The 26,352-nt window shown below is 43.1% G+C and overlaps 1 protein-coding gene across 1 annotated transcript; it reads right to left on the bottom strand.

Annotated features, from left to right (window-relative positions):
• Nucleotides 1-570: 570 nt before the first annotated feature.
• On the bottom strand, nt 571-24,652 carry ubap1 (ubiquitin associated protein 1). The gene is made up of 7 exons (XM_088910724.1): nt 24,487-24,652; nt 13,992-14,038; nt 12,023-12,147; nt 9,017-9,835; nt 8,724-8,906; nt 7,045-7,146; nt 571-5,406 (listed from the first exon to the last, which is right to left on the bottom strand). Exons 2-7 carry the CDS (start codon nt 14,029-14,031, stop codon nt 5,266-5,268), a joined length of 1,410 nt encoding a protein of 469 aa, XP_088766850.1. The 5' UTR covers nt 14,032-14,038; nt 24,487-24,652; the 3' UTR covers nt 571-5,265.
• Between the last annotated feature and the right edge of the window lie 1,700 nt (nt 24,653-26,352).

The raw sequence follows: 26,352 nt of genomic DNA, 5'->3' as shown, positions 1-26,352 counted from the left end.
GGTAACCCCCAATAAAGACCGACAGTGGCACCGATCACTGTACCCTCCTGCCACCCCTACTCCCAGTAATGCCCTATACGATGAGGACAGTCTAGTTAAACAATTACTGTACCACTTGTGACGAACCTTTACGCCAAGAATCAAATTCCTTCCACATGAACATTCATTGCTTGTTTACCTATTGCACCTATTGGGTTCAATGTTACAATGAATGTTACAATGGTTATGCCAATGAGAGACGACGTGTCATCTTCAACAGGGAGGTGGTCCGCAGATTGGTTTCCTGGTTGATGGGCTCTTATTAAAAAAGAAGGCTAATTACAGGGGCTCTTATCTTCAGTGCAAGTGACCATCAAGAAAGCATCAAACGTACACACATGCTGCTCCAGGCTTCTCACAGCTTCAACCACGCGTTACACGGCAGCACTGTACACATTTTACGGTTTATTTCGAACGTTTTGCTAGCTCGTCAGTCACTGACGACAGAATTAATCCTATACCCTAGCTGGGGATGTAACTGCAGGAAGCTCTGTTCATTCATCACAGACGACTCGGTTACAAACAACTTAAGGAGAATTTGTTTTTATTTTTATGGTACAAAATCTTAATGTTAAGACTTGTTCCCCCATCACTGGAGCTCTGGAACTCTCGTTATAAGAGAAAAAGCCTGTACCGATTTGATCACATCTGCAATGCACAATGAACAATCCCCACCTCTCCTTCCTGATACTTCGAAGTGATACAATGTGTCTGAGTCGCGGCTGTTTTGTCGGGGATAAGGGAAGTGTGCAGGCTAACGAAGGGTGGTCAAGCAGTCTGTTCGATTCACTCACATGGATGACATTTGACATAGACTCTCCCTATGGGAATTATCCAGAGCAATACTGTCCACAGAGCTAAGCACAACAGCAAATTGTTTCAGTTATTTGCAAACATGCCCTTTATGCGTCACTACAGAGGTCTGTGAAACGGTTTCATTTCAAAAACCAGATTACAATCCAATACTGCATACAGCTGTGGCTGTGAGGGGTGGGAGACCTGGTCACTATACACTAGGGCCCCCTGGAGCTGGCCGTGCTCTGGGGCATCAGATCACTATACACTAGGGCCCCCTGGAGCTGGCCATGCTCTGGGGCATCAGATCACTATACACTAGGGCCCCCTGGAGCTGGCCATGCTCTGGGGTATCAGATCACTATACACTAGGGCCCCCTGGAGCGGGCCGTGCTCTGGGGCATCAGATCACTATAGACTAGGGCTCCCTGGAGCTGGCCATGCTCTGGGGCATCAGATCACTACACACTAGGGTCTCCCTGAATTTGGCCATGTCCTGGGGCGTCTAGGCTGTCTGTTCTCCCACTGACATCAAAGGCCTGCTGTTCTAAGTTGTGGACTTCACAGTGTTAAAGAAAGTGGGAAGCTCTTGGTGCACACTTGCAGTTAGGGCTGGGACCTATCTACAAATGAAATACACAGTAACTTATCAGGCAAACAACTGAAGGCATTTATTGAAACACGAGCCAGACTGATTATTTAAACCCCCGCACCTCCGGCAATTACAGAATTAAGAAAGTTAAATTTACCCAGTCACTCAATTGACTCTATAAGCCCACAGGCTTATTTTGAGGCAACATTAAGAGCTGTTAAGACTGCTTCACGAAATGTTGTTTCAGGGCCGCTGCTCTTTGAGCAGTGTGTCAAATGTAGTGCCACTAGAGAAACTGACTTAATTCCAGCTGGGTGAGATGGAGAACCTCCAATCCTCTGTTTACTGCCCTGCACAGTGTTGTGGAGCAAAAGTGCTTGATTTGGTGCCAAAAATAAGTAGAGGAGCATTATTTTATGTCAAGTGGGGCTGTGGTCAGCTGTACATACTCACATTGAACTGACATGCTTTAAACCTCTGACCTTTTCTCCCATATGCCTCTCAATGTAAATTCAAAGTAATACTAGCTTGCTGAAGCGCCTTCAGTAGTGTGTTAGGTTAAATGTACTCAACTGCTTTGTTATATTAACACTGATTAACACAATGCTGCATCTGTGACTGGCAGCGGATATAAAACTTACAGATGTGGCACTGGTTGCCGAATATAAATTTCAAGATGCCCTCTTCAAACCCTAAAAGACATCAGTCGTGGACTTTGGCACAATTTTACAATTTTAGAGGCCTTCACAGACCGAAACAGAAAAAAAATACCCAGTTTCAAACCTGTAAAAAAAACTACTCAACCTGTGGTGTGTTTTCATCACGTTCACGCTGGAAGAAGGAAGGTCTACACGCATAAAGTAACACAAGGGTTTACATAACACAGCACATTGGCACCCTAATGGGAAATGTGCTAAACAACTGCAAGGTATTCTTAAAGAGACTGTTAAAAATACAGCCTGAACGTCCTGAACTGGACCAGCTGACCTACTCTGTTACTAGATGGACCTCTCCTTAACACGACATCCGCATTTAGGCTGCTGTTCTCTTTTTCACTCAGGGGCATAAAACAAGAAGTGCTGTTCTAGTCTGGACCATTGTTACAGGACAAACAATCCGTAATCTTTACAGACCAGAAAGAAACACCAATCTGCATGAATAAGCAGGTCAATCAGCACCCAAGGCATTTTAGGAAAAGCACTTTGACAAATAGCAGCGCTAGCAAAGTCCTAACATTTTAATGTCCCTAAACGTCAGTCACTGTGCACTCCCTCTCCAAAGACAATGGATAACATATCTCCATATTAGATAACAATCGCCCTGTGTCATCAGACTGCACCCCCTGGAGATCAGCACAGTGGCACTTGCAGGATATGGTAGAATAATTCATCGATCTCCAGGTGTACGCATGTCCCTGCACTCTGGCTGGAGTCCTGTACAACAATAGGAACAAAAAGCACACTTTGCTTTTAAGAGAAGATCCACTTTCTTGTGGTCTTGCCTGAGGGAATCTGTCTTTTAACCACTTAACCACTATACTTCAGTTCAGGCTAGCAGATGATGGCTAGAGCCCTCTCAGGCCCCTGCATAAGTAAATCCATGGTCAAGGGATGCTGCTGTTGCTTTTCCTGGGGGCTGTCGGGACGGGTCAGAAAACTGGAACACCCACAGAATAAACAGAATGATCAGTCACAATTCTTTGTAGAGTTCAACAGGACCCCAAGTTGCCAAGGAACAAAACTCTCTATTTAACCAAACTGAGCAACAATCGTTAATCCCCCAGGCTATCTCAGTACAGACCGGCCCATTCAAATGGATTAATCCAAGGAGTGAAATCGGCAGCTACATTGCAACATTGCACCGATATTACTTTTAATTACAAATGCTTGTTTTTTCCTTGCCTCAGATTTCCCAGAAGAGCTCTACTCAGTGTTGATATCTGCCTATTATGTTGGACGTCGGTCATGGAACATGTGTGGCCACAGCTGCACAGACCCACTGTACTGAAAACCACACTAACCTTGGTAAAATGTTCTTGTGTTTGCAATTACATGAAGGATACACTTCTGTTTGTGAGGAATACTGGCTGCTCCATTAAATAACCAAAGACTTAATGGATCTAAACAGCCCTGCAGGAAGTTAGAGTGTGTGGGAGATTCAGGCATCTTGCTCATGTCTACAGGACAGATGATCAGTGCTGATGGAAGGGCTCAAACTAAACACTGCACACTAAAACATAAAACACTCCCTCTGTGTCCTAAACAATAAAAAAGAACAGTCTTTGGATGCATTCTTTTGGATATAGTTTAACTTTTTTTAAGCAGAACAGCTGGACCTCGTATCCTAAAAGAGCCTCCAGGTTTAATCTCTTCTAGAGCACGAGGTGAAATGTTGGAGCTGTCAGCTAGTGTTGGTAGTTTCCTTTCTGTGACTTCTGTCCACTACGCATGTACCACGCCAGGCGCTGTTCAGCTCAGGACTGCACAGCTCCAGTCCACAAAGGCTGCAGACTGCCTGCTTCAATTCCACCCAGTGCTTTAAAGTACTGAATTGATTACATAAGTGCGTCTACTGCTCTTGCCAAGTCTTAAGCAATTTTTATTGAGACCCATATACCCTGTGTGAAGGGAAGATAAAGACAAAATTAAATAAAATAAATAATTCCTCACATGGCACTTTTACACATCTTAAACCTCCCACAGTCTTGGATTGGATCTGAAACTGACCATTACTGGGGAGCACCTTTCTTCCACTGTCACAGCCATCCACTCTGAAAAAATTACATCAGATTTAACAGGAAAAAAAGTGCACAGAATTTATTTTCTTTTATTTTGCTATGGGGCTGGTGACAGTCTCCTAAGCACGTAGGATGTCAGACCAGGCCACAAGAAATCCTGATGCATCAGTCCGCTCACTAGTCTTCTGACACCCCTGTACTTCAGACAGGGGGTGCTGATAACTGCCAGTGTAAAACCAATTTCCAGTTCAAAGGCAAAAGGCAGCACTCCCCCAGTTTCTTCCCCCAGGAGCAGCGCAGCTCTGCCACAATACTACAGTCTCTATTGCACTAAAGGTCTGCTCCTCATCAACACAAACCTACTGTATTTTTTACATTCCTTTTACACCTCGATACGCCATTCGGAGCAGCTTTCCGTTTCACTTATCTGTTTCAGTTCTGTACCCCTTTATTATATAGGTTTGTATCTCTTTTTGTGAAGGTTCTGTATCTTCTGCAGTTGTTTGCGGTCCACATCCAGTGCCAGAGGAACAGGTGCAGCAGTAGTCTTTCTTTATATTACTTTTTAGTTCGTTAATGCAGTTTCTAAACCAGAAAGTAAGGGAAGAATCTTCCAAAACATGAAAACAAAAGATTAAGTTAAAGTCCTTCCAAGAAAGAAACACATCAGTTGCAGAAAGGGCACTTTTGTAGTTGTCTTGTTTTTTTCCCCCGATTTTTAGCCTCTTTGCTTCTTTAACTTAAGTATTTTATAACCAGAATCCTACTGGAGCTGGTTAGATTGCTGAAGATGGCAGCTCAGTAGCTATATCTGTGTCTCACACTCAGGGCCACTGCTGAGTCCAAGCGCTTAGCCTGCTGCCCTCTCTGCCTCCTGTGAAAGGCCCAGAAACCCAAAGCGCTGAAATGCATTTTTTTTGTTCTATCCCCTTGTTCAGCAAAACCAAGGTGGAAAGAGCTGGACAAGGCAGCTTTTTTCTCTTTCGACCCACCCACTCACCCCTGCCCTCTCCCCCTCTCTCTCTCTCTGGAGCGGATGTTTGTGCATCAGTGGAGAGGAGAAGGAGGGAACGAGGGGTTAGCGCGAGTCTGCAGGCAGCTCTCAGCTGGCGGTGGTGCGAGACATGAGGTCCTCCAGCGCCTTGTCTTGGTCGTTATTGTGGAACCGCAGAACCTCCTTGATAGCGTCGAGCTCGAAACCCATCTCCCGAAACCTCGACATCAACTGCAGGAACTCCAGGGCCTGCGGGCACACAGAGGCACTCTGTCAGAGGGAGAAGGATGGAGCAGGGAATAGGCTGGGGAGCTACTGGAGACCCACAAGAGGAAGTGAGAATGAGAGAAGGCAAGGACAGGCGAAAGAAAGGAGGCCAAGACAAAGAGGGTGAAACAGGGAATAGAGAAAGACAAAGGCGGGATAGGGCAAGAGTTTACTGCTCGATGAAGACTTCCCAGCCCTCACACACCCTCAACTTCTGGCTGCATACTGCTGCATGCCCTTACTGACAGACAACCCAGTGTACACACTCCTCAACCATCTCCCTCTGATAGCTGCAGTCTGATAGTACTCTCCCACATTTTCAGAATACTGCATGCCTTTAACATTAATTTGATTAATTTGCCATTTGTGACTGACCCCGAGTCTGTCACCACACTCAAGTGGCTTTGGTGGATAAGCACTAAATAATTATCCGTGAGAGCCAATTGGACACAGGTGAGGAGGCTAACCTAACTGCACTGCGCTACACTGATCAGCTCCTCGGCTCTCACTTGCTGCCCTTCCTGTGAGCTCATCTCTTCCTGACCGGACAACATTCCGGCAGGACAAAACTCGGCCTCAAGCTGCTTGTGCAACAGCTCCTTCTTACATGATGAGAGCATTAGACTCACTGGACACGAGCTCCGCTGAACTCCATGGGGTTCAGAAACGAGCTAACAGGCACATGCTTACCTAGGTGCTACGAGAGGAACGGGACAGGATCATGCAGATGTACACCTTGTACTGCTTCTAACAGTGGCCATACAGGTAACAAGCTGATAACCTTCCCAGACAATCTCCTCTTAATCTATGGAACAAGTAATAGGTTTATTCCCTGCTAGAAAAGGGAAGAAAAAAAACACACTGTTTCGGCTGTGGAGCCTTCTTCAGGTGTGAGAAAGAGAGGGCAGAAGAAGGCTCCACAGCCAAAACGGTATTTTCTTTCTTCCCTTTTCAGCAGGGAATAAACCTTTACTTGTTCCTTTGCAGCCTACGCATGCTGACGCAGCTCCCCACCTGAACTACTTCACCCTGTTAATCTATGTCAATCAAGGAATTCACCCATTTCATGTCAGTTCAAAGATATTCCTATTAACTTGAAGTTAATAATAAAAATAATAAAATTTCCTTTGATGTTAAGTATAGAGCACTGAATTAATGCTCAGCAACATGTACACGGACACTGTCCATGGAGCAGGCATGCATGAGGAAGTGATCATGAAATTTGTGTAATTTCTCAGAAAACACACTGAAAGATGCCTTTTGTTTTCATCTTTCTCTTTTGCTTATAATATATAAAAATATATTTAGCTCCTCCCAGGAAGCTGTGAAGTTCAAGTGGGAATCTGTACCCCCTTTGTTTTAAAATAAATGTCCACTATTACTTGGAATGACACCTACCCATATATTGAACCAAAGCAACCACAGTATATCATGAGGCAATATATGAGACTATGACAAACTACAGACACCAGTATATTGTCTGGTTTTTTATACTGTTTCCTATTACGTCACTTACTCTAAGTAAGATGGTATCGCAGGTCACAATGTGGTAGCATGCTCTGCCTCAGTGTACTGTGGTATCAGGCCTTTACTCAGACACAGCGAGAGTGCAGTACTGACCTTCTCCTCAGAGCACTGGTACATCTCCAGACACTCCTCCACAGAGCTGGCATCAAAGCCCCGCTCACACAGTCGCTCGTGCACATACAGGTAATCCAGAACCTGCAGGTCGGAGGTGGGGAAGAAGAGGGAGAGGGGGAAGAGAGACTGAAAATAATTTGACTATATAAATAAACGCATGACATAACTAAACGTATTTTGGGAGATGTCACTTTTGTGGTGTACTGTTCAACATGGGACTGCATTATGCGAGTCATTTCAGGAATCACCTATACACTATTTATTTGACCTCCACATTACTTGGAGACGAAGCTGCCATACTCAATTCAAACCCAGGTCTTCAGAACCGCTAAAAGTACAATTCTTCACTGACGACCAATTTTTCACAATTCGGTCAAAGATACATCATCCTTCCCCAGAAAACAGCAGTAGCTTCTGGCAAAGTGCTTGTAAAACGTATTGAGCCCCATGTTTTATTACAGAGCTTTCCAGTTTAGTGTCTTTCGAGGTCCTCTTTAGGTCATTGTGCCACACAAATTTGGGTCAAAGGAAGCTTTCAGATGTCTCCTTCTCTCTTTTCTTGTATTATTTCTGTACATGACTCTGACTGTAGAGTGACTGAGGCACATATAATTCTCTGCAATATAAGTCTTTCATGAACCTGGTCTAGACATCTACTGAGGTGTGAAATGCAGTACTAACCTCGGTATTTGTGAGGGTTGGGCACCCTGAACTCTCCGCGAATGTGGATGTTATATCTTATGAGGGAAATTGGGTATGGCTTGCGAAAAACGAGCATTTCTAAGGGTTGTAAATAATTCTGACAAAAACATGACTATTTCAAAAATATTGTTAGTAATTATTGATAGTATGCATTTGTAAAGAAAATGAGTACTGGAAACTTTGAAAAAAAACATTTTTTTCATTCTTAGTAGATTGCATTTTACTTACAGTTTACATCTTGTTTTTATGACTATAATAAATGCAGCACTTACTGCATCGAACAGTTTATTACAGCACAGAAATAACAGATAAGTAAACAAAGTGTGCTCATGCCCTTCCCTCTCAACGGACTTACCCTCCTGCTCCTGCAGTCCGTCTCATTCTCTGACCTCTAATTTCTTTAGTATCCTTTCCTCTGAGACACACAAGAACTGAGACTGTGGTATCTTAGGGGACCACTAATAGCGGAGAGATTTTTAACGTTTCTTTTATTTTGAAGCATAACAGCCTTTACTCTCATAACATGTCTACGCTCAACGCACATCTCACATTTAAAGCTGTCTTGACAAAAGCTTAAAGCCCATGATGCGCTGCTACATAAACATGTTAACTCTTTATAAACCAAGCTGTGCCTTTACTACCGATACAGATCAAGCAGATAGGCCTTAGTGATGAAAATGCTGCAGAAGTGGGGGCTGGCATTTACTCTCCTACTGCGCAGGCTGTGAACAGCAGAATTAATCGGAAAAAGTGGTTACTAATAATTTTGCTAGGGCACGCAAAACCACAAATGTAGAACTCACAAATACTGAGGTTTTCCTGTAATGTGCCCAAACCTTTCAGAATCGTTTAAGTTCAGGTACAGGATTGAGGCAAAGTCCAGGACCTACGGGACCAATGGAGTTAAGATAGCACACATTACCAAACCACGGACTGTTACAGATGACAAACCCTACCTGCTCCACGTTCTGACCCTGCTTCTGCATGGCTTTGATGACCTCCTCAAAGGGGTATCCCATGTTGACGATGATCTGTACACACTCGCGTTCACTGGGTGACAGAGCCTGCAGCAGCCCACAGTACCTGCCTTGCACGTCAGGGGGAGCCACGTTGCCTTGGGAAGCTTTGCGGGCATTAGTCTAAGGGATTGAAAGAATTAAGGATTAAGGATCGACTGATGAACTATCCAAACTAATCAATGAGTGGAAAAGAAAAGCTCTGTAGAGCTGCTCTCCGTGCCTGTCCTCACCTGTTTTGTCACTCCGTTCTGTGTGTGGCTATGCAGTTCCCCAAGAACTGGAGGACAAGAAGGGGTACCGAGGGGGTCCTCGTGCCCATCAGGACGAGTCTTGACAGTGTCCCGTAGCAAGGAAGAAGTACCATTGGAGTGATCCCGGGCTGTAGGGCCCAAAGAGCCACTGCAGCTCTGCTGGTCCTCGGACACAGGGGGTGGGCGCCTTTCCTCAGACTCTGACAGCTTAGGGAAGGACAGGGAGCGAATGTTGCAGGGGAAGGTGGCCAGGGGCCCCCTGGGGCCCAGGGCGGGTGAGGAAGAGGACAGGGGCCCTCCAGGCCCGTCGAGCTGCAGCAGGGTCACCAGTCCGTTGGGTTTGTGCTGCTGGTCCGGCTTGGAAAGCTGCGTTTTGGGCTCGGGCGGGGTGACGGCCTGCAGCTGTAAGATGCTGCGCAGCTCCTCCTTGTCGTTGAGGGTCTTGAGCTCCAGCTTGTCGAAGGGGTCCTCCTCGCACTCAAAGTCGGCCAGGTTGAAGCAGTGAGGCAGCGGAGGACTGGGCTCCCGCTGTCTGGCCATGGCCAGACTGGGAGCGGGGAGGGGCATCAAGATGGCATTGTGGCGCAGTCCTGCCAGCACCGGGTTAATGGCGGGAGGTGGGACAGCAGGCAGCGTGGTGGCCGCGTGGTCTCCCGGCGGGGAGAGCTCTCCGTTGGGCCGCCCCTCCTGCCCGGCCCCATCTCGCTCAGCCTGGGCGGCCTCGGCCTTCAGCTGCGCCTGCATGTCCGCCAGCTCCTCCGCCCACCGCACGGTCCGCCGCTCCAGGGAAAAATCATACTGCCGGGAGAGCCGGGGCAGGGGGGAGAAAGGAAAGCAGTGAGGAGTAAACCAGAAAGAAACAGCCTCGCACACGTTTTCGCAAGACTGCAGTTTCAATCTGCATGTATGATGCTGCAAAAAGGGGGGGGTTATTAATCGCACTTCTAGCAGCTGACTAGTGACAGAATTCATGGGATTCCCATCACAAAACAGGAGGATCAAACTACAATCCTCAGTTATATTCTTCACTCGATATCGGAAAAACTCTCCTCCCATGCCTTTGCTCAGTTAATGTACATTTTACAGCTTCATTTCAACCCTTGGGTGCATCTTTACATCCTTCAGGCAGGTGCTCACTACATATTTTACAGGGCATCTTACTAAAGGTGTGCAATCTCCAATTACTAAGTTAAGAAACTTGTCCAAGTCTAAGTTAAGACAACACTAAGTGCAGCACAGGCAGTGTTCCCTTCTGCTGAAGGACCAATAGGTGGTACTCTTTCCCTTTTGAATCAAACATGAAACCAATGTTTAGCTGCAGAAAGAAGTTTCTGCCTCTATAATCTTCTGAAATAGCCCTCAGGTTATTTGGACTCACATAGGGTATATGAAATATTACACTTAATGCTGTAGCATTGCTGCAGAGATGTATATTTTCTTATAGCAGTTCAGAAAATACCACAAACATCATCCTGGCTTTTCCACAAATAAATGAGAAAAGGACAGTCATATATATCACATACGAACAACCATTCCTTTTTGTTTACAGTAACATCTTGTTTATATCAGATGTAGTAATCTCAACTTGTGTTGTCATTTAACAAGCAGATTTTCACTCTTATGAGATGGAATCTCGTAAGGCATTGCCGAGATGCTTCTTTTCAAGGATCGTCCGGTATGAGGAATTTACTTTTTATTTTTTTTGACATTCCAACTTTTTTATAGTAAGGTCTCGTGTGTGTTATATGCCTGTAGCATGGGATAGTACCTAATGTTTATGTGTATGCTAATAACTGCATCGATGTAACTGCTGTACCTGAGCTGGAGTGTTAATAGTTTTCTGAACTACTGTTTTATGCACCAGCTAATGACTTCAAACAAGTTACTGAATAATTAACCAGTTCTGTGCTGTTTTATGGTGACGTTTGGACATTTGAGGGAACATAAGATAAGATCACTTTATTGGCCATACACCATTTCTTGTATTAGGAATTCATCTTTTCCAGCAAATCCCAGCTTGCTCTCCATGAGACACACAGACAGGGAGAGAAGCTTGGGGTCAGAGAGCAGGGTCAGCCAGTTATACAGCACCCCTGGAGCAGCTGGGGTTAAGGGCCTTGCTCAGGGGCCCAACAGAGTAGGATTGGTCTGCCGGCTGCAGGATACGAACCAGCAACCTTCCAGTCACAGGCACAGATCCTTTGCCACAGAGCCACTGCACCGCCCAGCATTTTTGATTTCCGGACCCAATGGGGGGTTATAACATGGGCAACCATGTAAATTTAACTACCATTGTAAAAGTTTTCACTTTACAAGCAGTTTCCAAAGAAGAAAATAAGCTGCAATAAGCTACAAGGAATTAGTGTGCTAAAATTCAGAAATTTATTTTTCATAGGGGTGAAGGAGTTCCTCTTGGGGATCTTTTGGACAGGAATTGTGAATTTCCAGAGGTCCCCGGATCCCCATTTGTGCAGACATGGATTCAAAGGGGACCTACAGGTGCGTGCTGTACCAGAATGCAGTAGAAACAGCCATTTCATGTTTCATGTTTTTGTTGGTTGAGGTTTTCATCTCACAAATGGAATATTAAGAGATTCCATATACCTTGCATGGCCAGAACTGTAGGCTATAATCTCACAACTGAAATCAGCCTAGACAATATTAAGTGCTGAGCAGTTCTGCGATCTTCTGAAAACATTTAAGTTCAGCATTAACAATCCAATTGCTATTTTTCGGAAGAATCACATACTGATGCTCAAATCTATCAATTTCTGGTTCACACTGTTCCTTGCATTGAATTTAGGAATTCTGTTTGGAAGCAGATCTCTCTCACACAGCTTTCCCTGGAGGTACTTCCAGAGGCTGAAATGTCCTAAGAAAAAAAATAGCTCAAACCTTTTCCAAAAACAAGAATTGAGCTTACATTCACCACATACAATTCATTTTAGCCAAAAGGCAGAGGAGCCAATAACGAACTGAACTTACCTCTAACTCCGTGAGGCTTTGTGAGTATTTGGACACAGAGAAGCCGATGGGCAGGCCCACTTTTGCTGGACACCTGAACTTATCGCTGATCTTGAAAGGAACATCATCCAGATAACTGAGGGGTCCTGGAAGGCACAATCACCAGCAGGTCAGTGTCAAGACAGAAATAACTGCACTGGAGATTCGGGGACACTTTCGCTTAAATTGAAAAATGTTAAGTTCTTTCAATAGGAAGTAGGGCCATGGGAATATCCCCACATGCAAAGTCAATTCTGTTCAATGTCCAAGGCTTTTATCCATCACTGTACATTTACCTTACTGACGATTAAGGGAAGACAGCAGGTCTTTGTAGATTTGTTCGGCCAGGGAACTGTGTAGACATGCAACCTGTTATCAAAGTGCAAGACGGATGAGGCCAATCCTAAAAACATTCAGTTACAAGAATACCCAGCCTTTCTGAATCTTCAGTATGCGTGAACACAGGATGTCAAGGAATATCTACAGATTTCTGTCTGCACACAGTAACTGCAGTTGATGCTTTGGGTGTGGACTAGCAGCTGGGTTAAGCTTGAGAAGCGAGGGAGACGCAGGGCTCAGATTTCCCGCACCCCAGTAACCGTGGGTACCCTCTCGCATGCCCCCCCGCAGCGCGTCATGCCGCGATGCGGCCGGGAGCGTGGAACTGACAGGCGAAGGTCGGCGAGAGCCGTCTGTGCCCTCTGGGCTGTCGCTGGCCGTGCCCGGGCCTCCACTGGAGCCCGTGCACAGCTGGGTGAGCGCTAGGATGAAATGAGGCTCGGCCGGCTAGACTACCATCGGCAAAAGCCGCCCCTGTGAGCTCAAAGCATCCGCGGCCAGACCTGTGCCGGTCCTCCGTTCAATGCCGACTCAAGAGATGGTTTGACACTGCGAGTTTGCAAGACTTCGTCTCTCCCGTGACAGTCTGAGGGCCACGGCAGTGAGCATGGTTTATTTATATGACGTTTCCTTAAAATGTGGGCATAGTAATGAAAAATCTATTTCTGTTTTTATGTAGTTACGTTTTAAAGGAAGGTTTTTTACAGGATTTCTGTGGAGTACAGCGTCTACTATCTAAACCACTTTAAGAATCTGTTGTCAATGGTCCCAGAGCCAAGAAACATTAAAAGCTACTAACACCAACTAAAAACTACTAACATTAAAATCCCATTTGAATAAAACCAAATATGCTTTGCACCTTTTTTTTTTCTTCTGAAATTCAGGTTTTCTACAAAGTAATATTAAAATAAAAATAATACACACAAAACTTCCACTTCAGATTAAAAACTACTTTCAGCCTCTAAAAATACACTAATGACTACCGTAAGAAAGTTTTAACTTCAGAGCAAATACTTGCCGATTACAAACTACAACCCAAATAACAAACCACTCATTTCAAAACCAAAAAGAGAAATACTTCAGAACTTCACAGTTTCCAAAAGCTTTCCATTTTTTTTAAACAAATGTACCGAATTACAGTCTTGTCTGCCTGGACCCTGTGCTTATACTGACTCTCTAATTCTGCTGGAGTTCAGAGCTGTGTGAGCGAATAAATTGGCAGTGCTTGGTTACAACCACAGGGCACTGTGCCAGCGAGCTCCTCCATACGCCTCTGGGACACTCGGCAAAGGGGAAATCCTTATTCCTCCAAAGTACCATCTCCGTGGAAGTGTTTAACACAAAACATCTATCACAGGAACAAGGACCACAGCATCCAAGTGCAAGCGAAGACAAAGCACCCCTTTGTGAAAACGGGTCTTACTGGGATCTTCCAAGCCTGGTGGCCTTTCAGGACTAATGAGAAAGGCAGCTCATTAATCAAATGGTCAACCTTTCCTGATGAAGCAACTATCTTCACGCAAGCTTGACACAAGGGTATTGGAAATAAGCTGGAGCACCGCACAGAACGATACCCTTATCAGCCCATGTCTGGAAGCAGACGCAAACTCACCAGTATTGTGGAAATCTGATCCAGACTTCCTTGAAGCCATTTAGACTCTGAAAAACAAAAACAGAGTTCAGGACACGTCAATACAATTTGAGCAGATTTGTGTCAGGAAAGTATGAAAACTGTTGGGCAGATTTAGCCCAATGTAGAAATGTACAAAGGATGCTGACCAGACAAACAGTTTACAATGCTGACATAACGCTGGCCAGACAAAAACTTAACTGAAACATACAGAAAACAACTACATTGCCGTACTCACTTTTAGGGAAGCGTACATTTTCTGCAAAAAGTGAATGTGATCTACAAACCTAAACCCCTTTCCTGCCACAACAGTCACTCCATGAATTCTTTGAAATAATCGATATCCAGAATATCAAAGACTCTTTTTCATCAGCCTACAATATATAAGAAGCGTTTCCAACAAGTGTTCTCACTGAATTTACAACATTAAAAAATAGACAATAGATTTGTTTTTCGTCATCTTTGCTCATTATACAGTTAATCTATTGAAACCTGGGATTTTCGAATGTCTGGGTTTCTTGAAAGGCACTATACAGGTTACTTATCCTAGATAAGAGCTGCCACTATGCAGGAGATTCCACACCACAACTCGTTAGCTACAACATACTTTGAGTGGAGTGTCCAGAAAAGTGCTATATAAGTGTAAGCAATGATTATTATCAGGCCCCCCTTGTCAGCTTGCAGAATGTAGACTTATCAGATTTGTTTTAAAGGACAGTTAGGTATCACTGCAAAATAATGAAGTCTATGTGCAAACAGCACAACTGTTAACTGTTACAGCAGGGTACAGAGACCAGCACTGAATGAAACGAGAAAGGAGTGAGACAAAGGCCACCAGGAAGCACAGGATTTCCAGTTCTGCAGGTTTTGGTTCCTGCTGCTGAAGTTCATGATGACGGGCAAAATGCTCAGCCTGTATGGTAATGCACTGTATCGCAGTCACGGCTTATTTTCCATACGAATTTTAATAGACTGCTCGTGAACAACAGTTACACGACACACTGCCCCTGCTGCCGGGAAAGCCTCAGCCTGTGAAAGCCGTGTCCTGATAAACACCGAGTACTTTCATCCTGCATCCCTGGAATGGGCAGTACAGAAAAGCACTTTACTTCTTTTTTTTATATTTTGTTAAAATAGCTTTCAGACACATAACATTTACTGTATCCCCAGCACCTTTCTTAGTTTTGTCTTACCAAACCCGAGATCCTACTGTACATCCAATTTAACCATCTTTTTCCTAACATAGCTTTTCTCCAGAACAGATGTCAAATTCACCGAGACCCTCGCACACTCAAGCTTTCCTCCACCTTGAGCAATCTGGCCCTTCCCTTCCAGACAGACATGAACCTGTGAACTGCCCCTGGTGTGCACTTATACCTAGAAAACAGATTTTGGCTTCTCCACTTTCTGGCTCTCGCTGACCAACTGTCAATGTAACAATTCCACTAACAAATGTTTCTGCACCTCCCCACCCCACTTCTTTGATGGTAAGATATAAAAAAGCCAAAGACCTCCTGAATATTTATTTCACAATCTTTCGGGTGTTTTGGACAGCGGAGCAGTGTGCTGGTTAAGGCAGCTCCAGAGCTGATACACTGCCCTAGAACACCAGTGCAGGCTGTAGAGAGGCCAGGGATTCTGTTTTACTCACTGCTTTTTCTGAACTCAAATCCGCACCTAACTGTACTGCAAACAAGCAAGACCCCACATCAATAACAATCAGTCCACATGGGTTCACGGGAGTGGAATTCAAACTTTGGCCTGTACTTCATATGGTGACATAAGCACCACTCAATCAATTCAGATGTTCCCTACAGCCTTGAAAAGCTCCCTGAACGCAAGACAAAATTACAGGAATTGTTCAGTTTCACCTCAGCAAAGTACAAAAAGGTAGAGCATGTCAACACTGTTTTAGAGGAAAAATGGCCATTTAAACAATCTAGATGCTGCATACTTCACAGAACCCAACTGCAGATCTAATACTGCATGTTAGACAACATGGACCTTTTTTATGATGCTTTCAGGGTAAGCACCATATCTATGAACAAAAGGCAAGTGCGGGGAAAAAAAAAACACCCACAGGGTCATTTCATCCGCACTTCACACATAAACAGAATCTCAGATTAAACTGCCTTTTGCTGAAGAGAGATTGCTCTTCAGTTCTGGCAAACCATTCAGCACTGCTCAGGTCCACCTCCAGTCCTCACCAGGAAGCTCGGCTGCCGGGCACTGGTGCATTATACCAACCAGCTAAGGGATCCATTGGTGAAACACTGCGAATAATGACTCCAGCCAGTCATGAAGTGTGAGAGGACTCCCCTGTGTGCACCTGAGGACTGGACATCCTGCTCCCCACGTTCCAGCAGACACAGCTGCTCACTCACAACAACACACAGATGTGAATGTGGTTCCCAGCACAGTACAGAAAGTGGGATCTGCAGGCACCTGAGCTTGGCACCAGACTAATCGGGCCAGTTTACTCACGATGCCGATTGCCAGTCTAGACAGGTGGTACATTCTGCATTCCCTTCACAAAAGACCGCAGTCACATTAATTCCCCCACAATTCCTTCCTTCCCTCCAGCTCCCTGCACGCCACCAGCTGCCAGTCCTCATTAACCTCTGGGAAACCTGTTTCAGCGAGCACCTCCTGGGGGGAAGCTCCAATGACAACTGAGCACTTGAAGCTATTCAGACACCAGCATCCTCCTCACACAACCCCAGACACCCCAGGAGGCAGAAGGGAAACGAGAGAGGAGCCATAAAAACAGCAAAAGCCCAAAACCTGGAACTTACTTGCAAGCAAATCCATATGCAGCACACCTCTGCGACAACAGAAAAAGCCCTACTTTCAATGTCCCAGAAAATGTCATAGGAGCTGTTTATGCAAGGTACATATGCCACCTATTAATCACAATCACAAAAGAAATAAGGTATCAGGTAGAAATGTATCAGGATGCAAGAAAAGTTTTTTTTTTTCTGAAAAGCTGCCTTGAAAATCAATTTTGCATTTGATTTCTTCATCAAAGGTTTCCAAGTCTTGGTCCTGGAGGATAACTCTCTGCAGGCTTTCAAGATCTGTTTAACATGGCACCTGAAGAGCACATCACAAGAGCCCTCCAGCCATCCAGGACTGGACACCCCTGTCTAGCATCAAACCAAAGAAGGAACTTTGGGTATAAACGTAGCACATATAGAGTGACAGAGTAAGGATGGCTTTTCAGGGAACTCAAATGCTCCCATTTTTCTACCTTAATCTGAGGCAATTGAGAAATGTGCTCTTCCAAATTATTCAACATCAACAGCAATGAGCACACACAGAATGTTTTCTCAATATGATTTATGTTAAGGAAATACACACTTTTATAATTCTCAAGAAATAAAAAAAAAGCGGGCGAGAAAGATTCAAATCTTTTTAAATGAAACTGCAGCGCAGTGTCGCTTGCCTTTTGCATCACAAGACTGTATGCATGTCGGTAGCTGAAGAGGTAGCAACACAGACATTTCTTATTATAGTGCGTAAATTTGTTGCACTTTCATTTTTCCCCCACAGTTACTAACGATTTTCCAGATAGAACATTAGTTCTACTCTTCCTGTGCACTTGAGTTTATTGTGATCATAGCCATGAGCTCAAAGTCCCTTTACAATGAATGCCCATTATTCTGAAACATACTTGGGTCCAGAATCTAATTGGCAGTATACTACTGGCAATATGTAACGAACGTGAAAAGTCATTAAAAAGATTAATTTAGCTTCCTTACATTACATTTTATGTCTACATGGTATGGAGAGCTATGAAGGAGACAAAGGAGACACTGTAACTCTAAGTACAGTTGCAATAGTGCAATACTAAGAATCCCAAAACAGGTATGTTAGCCCTATTCCAGCAGGCCCCGTCATACACTCTAGGGGGGCTGAATCTCTGAAGAATCACCACTCCAAGCCCAGTGTGGCCACAACTAACCGTAAGAGGAATAAAGGTACAAAGCATTAAGAGGCCATCTGGACTAGCATGTTCCTCCATCTCCTGTCCTGCCTATTGCAGATAAGATGTAACATCACTAAGACTAAGGCCATACAGTGACTTTGATGAATCATTCATTTGTATCCAAAAATAACATAATACTGAAGGTGCTATACATTTAACAAGTGTGCCTTAAGATGAAAAACTGGAACAAGTACAGAACACTAACAGGATATTACTCAAAGAAAATGTAGTGCAAAGCTGTATTAACTATACATCAGCTGTTTGTTAATTTGATCATGTGGGTTGGTTTTAGCCCTGTAATAAAAAGAGGACTGTGGCTCTGCCAGACAGCAGCTCCAAGGAGTGCACGAGAGACTGAGGAGCCAAATCCGCTGTTTGGTCAGCGCTACTTCAAAAAAAGGTTGCCTGTTCTCAAGTACCAGTCTACTTAATGATACCGGGCATCAAAAAAAAATCCTCTCCATCAAAGCATGTATGTTTTTAGAAGAGTTAAATTGATTTTTGATTTGTGAAATGTCTTTGGTGTCATTTTTCACAACTGATCTGCTGACTGACTGTCGTATAAACACTACATCCCCTCATTAGTGAAGACTGGACACAGCTGATGAGGTGCTCTGGTGCTGAATGTCAAAACTGGTGAAACTCAAGACAGAAAAACAAATAATGGAACCGATATGCTCCACAAAGAACAATGCCTGTGTGCCATCTCTGTATCGGAAGCTGGATTAAGTCATGACACCGCTGCTTGACGTCTGGGGCTTCTCAACCATCAGTTTCTATCCTAGTACAAAAACAGACTGGAAATGACAGGCCGGGATCTAACGAACAATGAGTCACAACACTCCAGCAAGATCGACGGATTATCCTGATTCTTTTTCACATTCCCAGATCCACTGCATCAGAAACGCCAGGTCACAAATGTTCAATGACTGATCCTACACTCATCCTGTCCCGGGACCTCAGCAGCGTCTGCTGCTGTGGGTTCATCCTGATGTGACAACACATCCTCATACTCGTGGGACAATGGATTCCTTGTCAGATGAGAGCTTGGCTGTTTTTCCACGGATGCCCAACTATGCACAGCTATGACTCGAGCCCCACTGAAATTCCTCTAGGATGAGCTGGGACAGCATGCAGAGACTAGGCAGGGGCTGGCAGCCTAGGGGATGTATGCCATTACTGGCAACGCAAAGGGAGTTTTAACAATACTTGCAATGAATGTACTGTAGCACATGCAATAAAAGTCTAATAAGCAGCATGGAAATTAAGCTAAAAAAATAAAAACTATGCCTGACTGTTCTGTAAATCCCTACAACATGCTACCCTTGTAAGTGAAGAAAAAAAACAATGAATTCCTATTTTACGCATTACTTTTTCCAGGTCTAGCCTATTGTTTTCATAGGAAAGCTTGCAATCAGTATTGCTGATAATATTTTTCAAAATCAGAAACCCTATTTCTTTTCTCTTTTGAAAGAGTAGGGCTGCTAATCTTAATGCCCTGGCTAAATTCCACATTGTGCAACCTCATCTTCCTGATATTCCTTCTTAATTCAACTAGTCAAGCAATTTCTCACTTTTCCACACGATCAACTATGTAGTGGGACCATGAAAAGTGCTATAGAAATGCAAAGAATTCTTTACTATCACATGACACTTTAAGACACAGAACCAATTATAAAAATGACTTATTTAGGTTTTCCTATAAAATTAATATTAAGGTCAGTATTTTCAGATATTAATCCACATCCCTATCGCAGAGGTGTCCTTTAAAAGACATCTTAAAACTCAGTGAAGTTCCCGATTTCATCAGGCGCAACCTTAGATAAAGCAGTTGAAGTGGATAGCTGTGTCAGCATGCGCAGGCTGCAAAGGAACAAGTAAAGGTTTATTCCCTGCTGAAAAGAGAAAAGAAAATGTTTCAACTGTGGAGCCTTCTTCAGGTATGCAAGATAGAGTATTCTGCGGAATGTAAAACAGCTGAATAACAGTAAGGATTTAGTCACTAAAAGGGACTTTTTCTGGGAAAAGCTTTGGACTAGTGCTAATTAAGATGACAGCATTTAAACTAAAGAACAGCTGCCCACATCTGAGTTACTAGTGCTGAGCAATTGACGTGATTGATCCTCATGCCATGAGAATAAGCAAGCATTAAATTTTCATTAAATCCATATTCCTTAACTAATAACAGCACAAGCTCTCAAAAAAGTGTTGAAAACCTCAAGCATTTACTGAAAAAAATCAAAAAAGCTCCAAATGTTTTTACACTCCTCTGAAATGTGAATATTCTAACAATTGTTTCTCAAAGTTCTAATGCACTCTATAATTATCACAGCAAAACTACAAGACTTCACAATGCCTTCCATATTGTAGAGTGTGGCTACAAATATTCAGAGCAGTGATCATGGCTTCCCTAAGGAAATCAAGTCACTAGTTAGCACGAGGTCTCTTTCAATAACATTAGTACCGCATATTTAAGTACAATTAAACATACTTTAACAGAGGTTTGAGTGAGAAGCTGTCAGCATGCAGGCTACAAAGAAACAAACAGAGGTTAATTCCATTCTGAAAAAATACTTCACATCTGAAGAAGGATACTCGGTTGAAACATGTTTCTTTTTATTCTTTCTACATTTCAGTGTGGAATAATCCTCTGTTCCTAAGTATACCATATAAGACAACTGGTAAGAGTTACGAAACAGAAGAAATACATCTATGCCAGTAGCCAAAAGCCTGGAGACTGTGTTTGACAGATTCAATCACTTTCTCAGCAGGACACCTGACCTTTGGCGGGGTTTTTTCCACACACAAATCACAACCAGAGTCCCACATTTTGGTGTTGGAGAGTAAAGGTTAAGCAATTTTTATAGTTCCTTTTAAAGCCTGAAAAAATGGTAATGCTTTAGATGCTGAGTTGTAAACTTAATCAGAATCTAAATATTTAGAAATGGTTGTACAAATTGAGCCATTTTATCTCTGCTGTGGATTACTTGGATGCTAGCAATAAAACTCTGACTACAGCCCGAACCACACCCCTAACCACTCGATATACAGACTTTTTTAGAAATGTTTATAACATGGCAGCAGACTGTTTATGGCTTAACATTCTTAACCTGTAGTGTTTAATAATAAAAAATGATTAAATTGAACTATTCAAGGTTAACCAAACATGGATTATTAGATAATTAGGAAAAGAACTGTGGATGGAATAAAAACTAGACAGTCCGGTAGAACCCCATTCGTGGTAATAAAATGGCTGGACTGGGACTATAAAAACCTCTGTAAAACTGTTGCAATTCAGGGCACGGTGGGAAATACACCTTGTGTGTCCCCTTCAGTGTTCTCCGGAAGTGGCCATGGTCATTACAATGAAACTCATCTCTAACCTTCACTGGACTGCGCTGTGTCTCCATGCATCCCTACGTAATAGATCACTTCTCATTCACATTCTTAATTCCAATGTGGGTAGATGGGATCAGAGATTAGAGATGTCAGATTTTTTTTTACCACTGCTGGATGGATTTAGAACCCAAATGAAATTCTAAACGTGATATTTCTGCAATATCTGAAACACACAGCAACAATGAGCTTCACAATTAATATTAATTAATTCCCTTCAGAGCTACAAAAAAGAATAAACATCTGAAGTCATAACTTTTTTGCATTTCATATAATCTGCGATTTCTAACCATAAGGACAGGAATTCTAGACCTGTTATGACATTGTGTTTCTTGCCCAGACAGGAGCTACAACAGTTTTAGCATCGTAGTTAAAATGGAATCTTGCTAACAATACAAGTTAATCCTTTATAGCCTATGCATTATTATTTGACCAGCGGCTTAATATGTAACAAATGAGTTACTGAGGCTAAACCACACATTTAAATTTTAAACATGTACGCACAGGTATTATTGTCATTACCAATTTAGTTGTAATTAATTGCAGAATCTCCAAATAGACATACATGAATGGTTTATATTTAAGAACCAAAAAATACCACATTTTGTCAAATAAATTGAGAATTGTTGTGCATAAAGAGCAAAGCCCATTCGCATTACTGCTGGAACAAAGGTCCTCCAAATCAAAAATTCACCTTCTGGCAAAACCTCCAATCACCTACAACCTGATACAATATACAGTACTAGCTAGTTGTTCTGTGATGACATTCTAACATGTAATTAGATTATAATTAGAAAACATCCAAACCTAAGAGCAAAGATAACACATCATGTCACAATAAGGATGTAACTGGCTTTACTGTGTATAACCTAAATTCACATTTTCATTTTTTTATGAGCAGATTAACAACCAAATTTTTAATCACTTCAAAAGGCAGTGAAAGGATGAACAAACAAGCCAGAATATAACATAAAAATGAATGATTGTAGGACAAACGTCCACCTAAAATCTGTAACCAGAGGTGCACTATTCCAGTTTTCCAAAAGGTCTCTGGGTTTCTGTTCCACCTCACATCTTAATTAACAAACATAATATACTTATTTGGACCAATGTAACAGAGTGACTAGGTCTACAGTTGTAGATGATTGCTACAGAGACTTGCACAATCCGACTGAACTTCTTCACCCAAGAGTGAGAGTTCTGCACTACCGATAAGCCCAAATAAGCCAGAAGGCTGTGAAAGCTCTCTCGGTGTTCAATTTCACAAGGGATTCTTATCCCAATTATCCCTAAAAGATACGTTTGTGCGTCAGTGAAAAGGGTTTAATCTTTAACGTTGCAATTTATTGATCGAAAAAGACTGAAGAATAAAGATCAAAACTAGTTGCTCTTCCCCTCAGATATCTCCAAATAAAAAAAAACACACCAAATGCCCAACTTCCTCAGAACCATCGCACTAGTTTCAGGTCGGTGACTCCCCTGCAGATAAAGAGGCAGTGTTCAGAAGCTGAAGTGAAACGCTTCGTTAGACCATAATGACTTGTCTTTAGCTCTTTGCACATTATCCAGGCTGCACTTTAAAAACAAAGTCCGCATTTTTTTAAAAAGGTCAGTGGGTGTCTTTTTAAACCTACTGCCTACACAATGTGGCGTGACATGCACTGCCACGCTCACACGTCTTGTCTTCAGACCGAGCTGGACAAGAACAGAACAGCACCTGTGTACAGAAACCCGTGAGAGTGTGAACCACTGGAGCCAAACCACAGACTGAGCCTTGAACACGTGTGCTTGGATGTAATTCATGGGCCTCGGCCTGGCTTGTTTCTCCAAATTACTCTCTCTTACTCACCCTCACACAGAAACCACAGAAAGCTGGAGTTGAGGTAAGAGATCACTTTATTAGCCCTACACAATTTCTTGCATTAGGAATTCGTCTTTTTGCATACCCCAGCTTGCTCTCCATGAGACACACGTTTGCTTTATTCATATACAGCGAGACATACATAACACACGCAGAACACAATGTATTACACCTTTAAAAAAAAAAAGAGGCAGAAAAAAAATGTTAATGTTTTTAAGTGACTTCTGTCAAGACAGTTGGGAAATTCCATTTCTGCACCCCGGTATAGAGAAGTGACTACACAGCTGTCAGCCAGGGTGAAACCTGCCCCGAAGTTGCAACAAAAATAAAAACTTACAAAAAGCTTCGGAGCAGCACAGCTCTGCGAACTGCAATTGAAACTACTGTCAGTGGTTTCGCTTTTGGTTGATAAGCGATAACACTTTATACCAATTACTCAGCAAACACATTCTGACTGGTGAAAGGGGGTTACACACAGCGTGTCATAACACTGCAGAAGTCAAAGTCGTGATTGACTTGTCACTGTGGTCCGTGGCATTTCATGTAACGCTGCGTCTACAACTCGCTTTCCCTGCCAGGAACACACCGGTCACTGAAACCCCTGGTAAATCGACCTGTTGAAACATTTCAGTTCCTCCTGCTGTGATGACCAATCACTGCTACAATCCCCTACAGACAGTTCTTGGCAATACCTTTGGACATCACATCAATTGTATCAATCAAGCTTACAATCCAGTTTACGCGAGCCTGCACAGCACAACCCAATCTTAAGGGTATACCGTGACATCAGACATCACGTAAATAAAGATAAGTCTTATTTAAATCAAAAGCAGTTCAAATAACCCGTGACGAATTCGTATGCGCTACGCACTGCTCCCGAAACGCCTGAAAGGGAAATAACTTCAACAGCATAAGAAGTGGCCTTTTACAGCTTCGAGACACGGGGCTGTTCCAGCCAAAACAACTCGTAAATACCTATGACAGCGGCACTGACATATCCTGTAGAATTACACCGGGCAACCAACACCCCACCTCTCGGTTTCAAAAATAAAAATAACAGCTCAATCTTTGTATTCACGGTTCCGGGGCCTGATGTATCCCACAGCCAGCAGTCTGTAGTTTATGTAACAGGCACACAAACTGCGAGAAGCCCAGGTCCAAACGCGTATGTACCACTGCAAACCCGCCGTTCCCTTTCACTTCAACACTTCGCCTGGGTACCGCCACCTCACCTGTGTCTACTCCTTTTCGTGTCCGAAAGGTCTTTTTCGGCTTTCCTTCGAACTCTCTTCTTTCAATGCTCGCCTGAAACAAGTTTTAATGAAACCGAGTACTATTTCCTGCTTCATCGCAGGACGCCATCTTGTTCTTCCATGACCCCGCCTCTCGCCCCCCCCCTACTCCGTCGCATCCGGCACGTGACTCACCTCTGGCCAATAACGAAGCTCTACGTCATCGCAACAACCCGCCCCTCTTGGGAAGTTGAGTCATGGGCAGCTGCCATTGTTTTTATTGTTGCCGCGCAGTATTAAAATAAAACTAGGGGTTTGAACTACAAAAGCGTTATCGGTTTCCTAGCAAACTAATTTTGTCATATTTTAATGACATATAGCCAATAGGCCGTACGTTAGAAGGCTAATGTTGGGCGTCATGACTTTTTAAAATAAATTATGACTGTACACTTACATTATCCTGGGAGTTCATCCCGATGACTCCAGAAGTGTATACAAAATGGGTATTTTTTTAAATGCTCAAGTCATTCTCCTTTCAGTGCTTGTTGTTTGATTAAAAAAATCCTAGCAACGACAGAGAACGTTAAGCCGCATGAGTTACTTATTGACAGATATCGTTTCGGAATCGTAAGTTGAAAAAGCTGTGGAAAACGTAGTAGATAATTTATACGTATAAACATATATAATCATGAAGCTCCAGCAGTGGAACATATAGATCACATAAACTGCATAAATGAACTGCGCCGAGATGTTGAGAAGCTGGTGGAATGAGAGGTACAAAATGGACTCGAAATACATTACTTACATAGCACGGGTTCCCCAGACGAAACCAGGACACAATAGCACTCGGCTTGTGTCAACATTTCCAATTTTCTGGGGCTTCAAAGCAGGGAGATGTTTGCTGAAATGTATGGGTCTGAGATTCAGTGATCAAAGCCATCATAGAGCTAACCTTGGCTTTCCTTAATTAAGATCTGGGTAAGTGATAAGGTGTCAGTCGTCAACAGCGTAAAGCAGCCTGGAGAAGTGAGAAAGGGAGGAGGACAGGAGAGGGAAGCCATGAGTCAGAGGGCACGAGTTCCCTGTCCAGGTCTGGAAAGAGCTGACTGGAGTTCAGTATCTGACCCTTCCTCAGTGAACTTACCATTCTGATTTCCAGTGTAAAGAATCCCTCAGTTAAATACAAGCTCTCCTGGACAGTGAGTGCTTTTTTAGAATGGGGAGTTCGGTTCCTATTCATTTTGCAGCATCCTGGTTTCCAGATAGATAACTGTAGGTGACATTGTTTAGTTTAGAAGGCAGCTTTCTCCTCTTTTGGCCATTGTAAGCATTATATAAGAGTTGAAAATTTGGTAGCATTCTGGGGTTTTTCTGGGGGGAGCTAGGATGTAGGCCTCTTAAATTTGTAAATAGCACAGCTAGTATGTTGTGTGTTTATGTTGTTTGTTGTCGAGTGTGTCGTTGTCATTTTTAATTAATATATGTTTAAACCAGTGTACATGAATTGTTTAATTCACACTTGAAGAAGGCTTCACAGCGAAAACGTTGCATCTTTTCTTTTCAGCATGGAATAAACCTTTACTTGTACCTGAATTATTACTCTTTTCACCAAAGCTGTGCCAGAAAAAAAAAAGTACTCAGGTGGCTCAAATTTACCAGCCTCCCTGGTATATTCTTGGCAAAATCTTTCAGTCATTTTCTACTATTTACCATTTTCATAACCCCGTTTCTAGCAGAACGTAATCCATCATATTTATTATCGAAATGTAATTGACTCACAGAATTCTGTTTCTGCATAAATAAGGAAAAACACTGTGAAAAGAAAAAATACTTGCCGTGTATGTTAAGGTATAAACAGAAACCAGA

Source organism: Atractosteus spatula, chromosome 3, assembly GCF_055471065.1.
Source record: "Atractosteus spatula isolate fAtrSpa1 chromosome 3, fAtrSpa1.hap1, whole genome shotgun sequence".
Classification (NCBI taxonomy): domain Eukaryota; kingdom Metazoa; phylum Chordata; class Actinopteri; order Semionotiformes; family Lepisosteidae; genus Atractosteus; species Atractosteus spatula.
Note: the sequence above shows the minus strand (reverse complement) of the source record. Positions and strands in the feature narration are given on the sequence as shown.

What these genes read in the sequence shown, in the direction of transcription:
- ubap1 (XM_088910724.1), bottom strand. Translation starts at nt 14,031, where the DNA reads ATGGCTTCAAGGAAGTCTGGATCAGATTTCCACAATACTG. An exon ending in AGAACGGAGTGACAAAACAG is followed by an intron (nt 8,907 to 9,016) that starts GTGAGGACAGGC and finishes TCAATCCCTTAG; the next exon opens with ACTAATGCCCGCAAAGCTTC. An exon ending in AGGGTCAGAACGTGGAGCAG is followed by an intron (nt 7,147 to 8,723) that starts GTAGGGTTTGTC and finishes TCCGACCTGCAG; the next exon opens with GTTCTGGATTACCTGTATGT.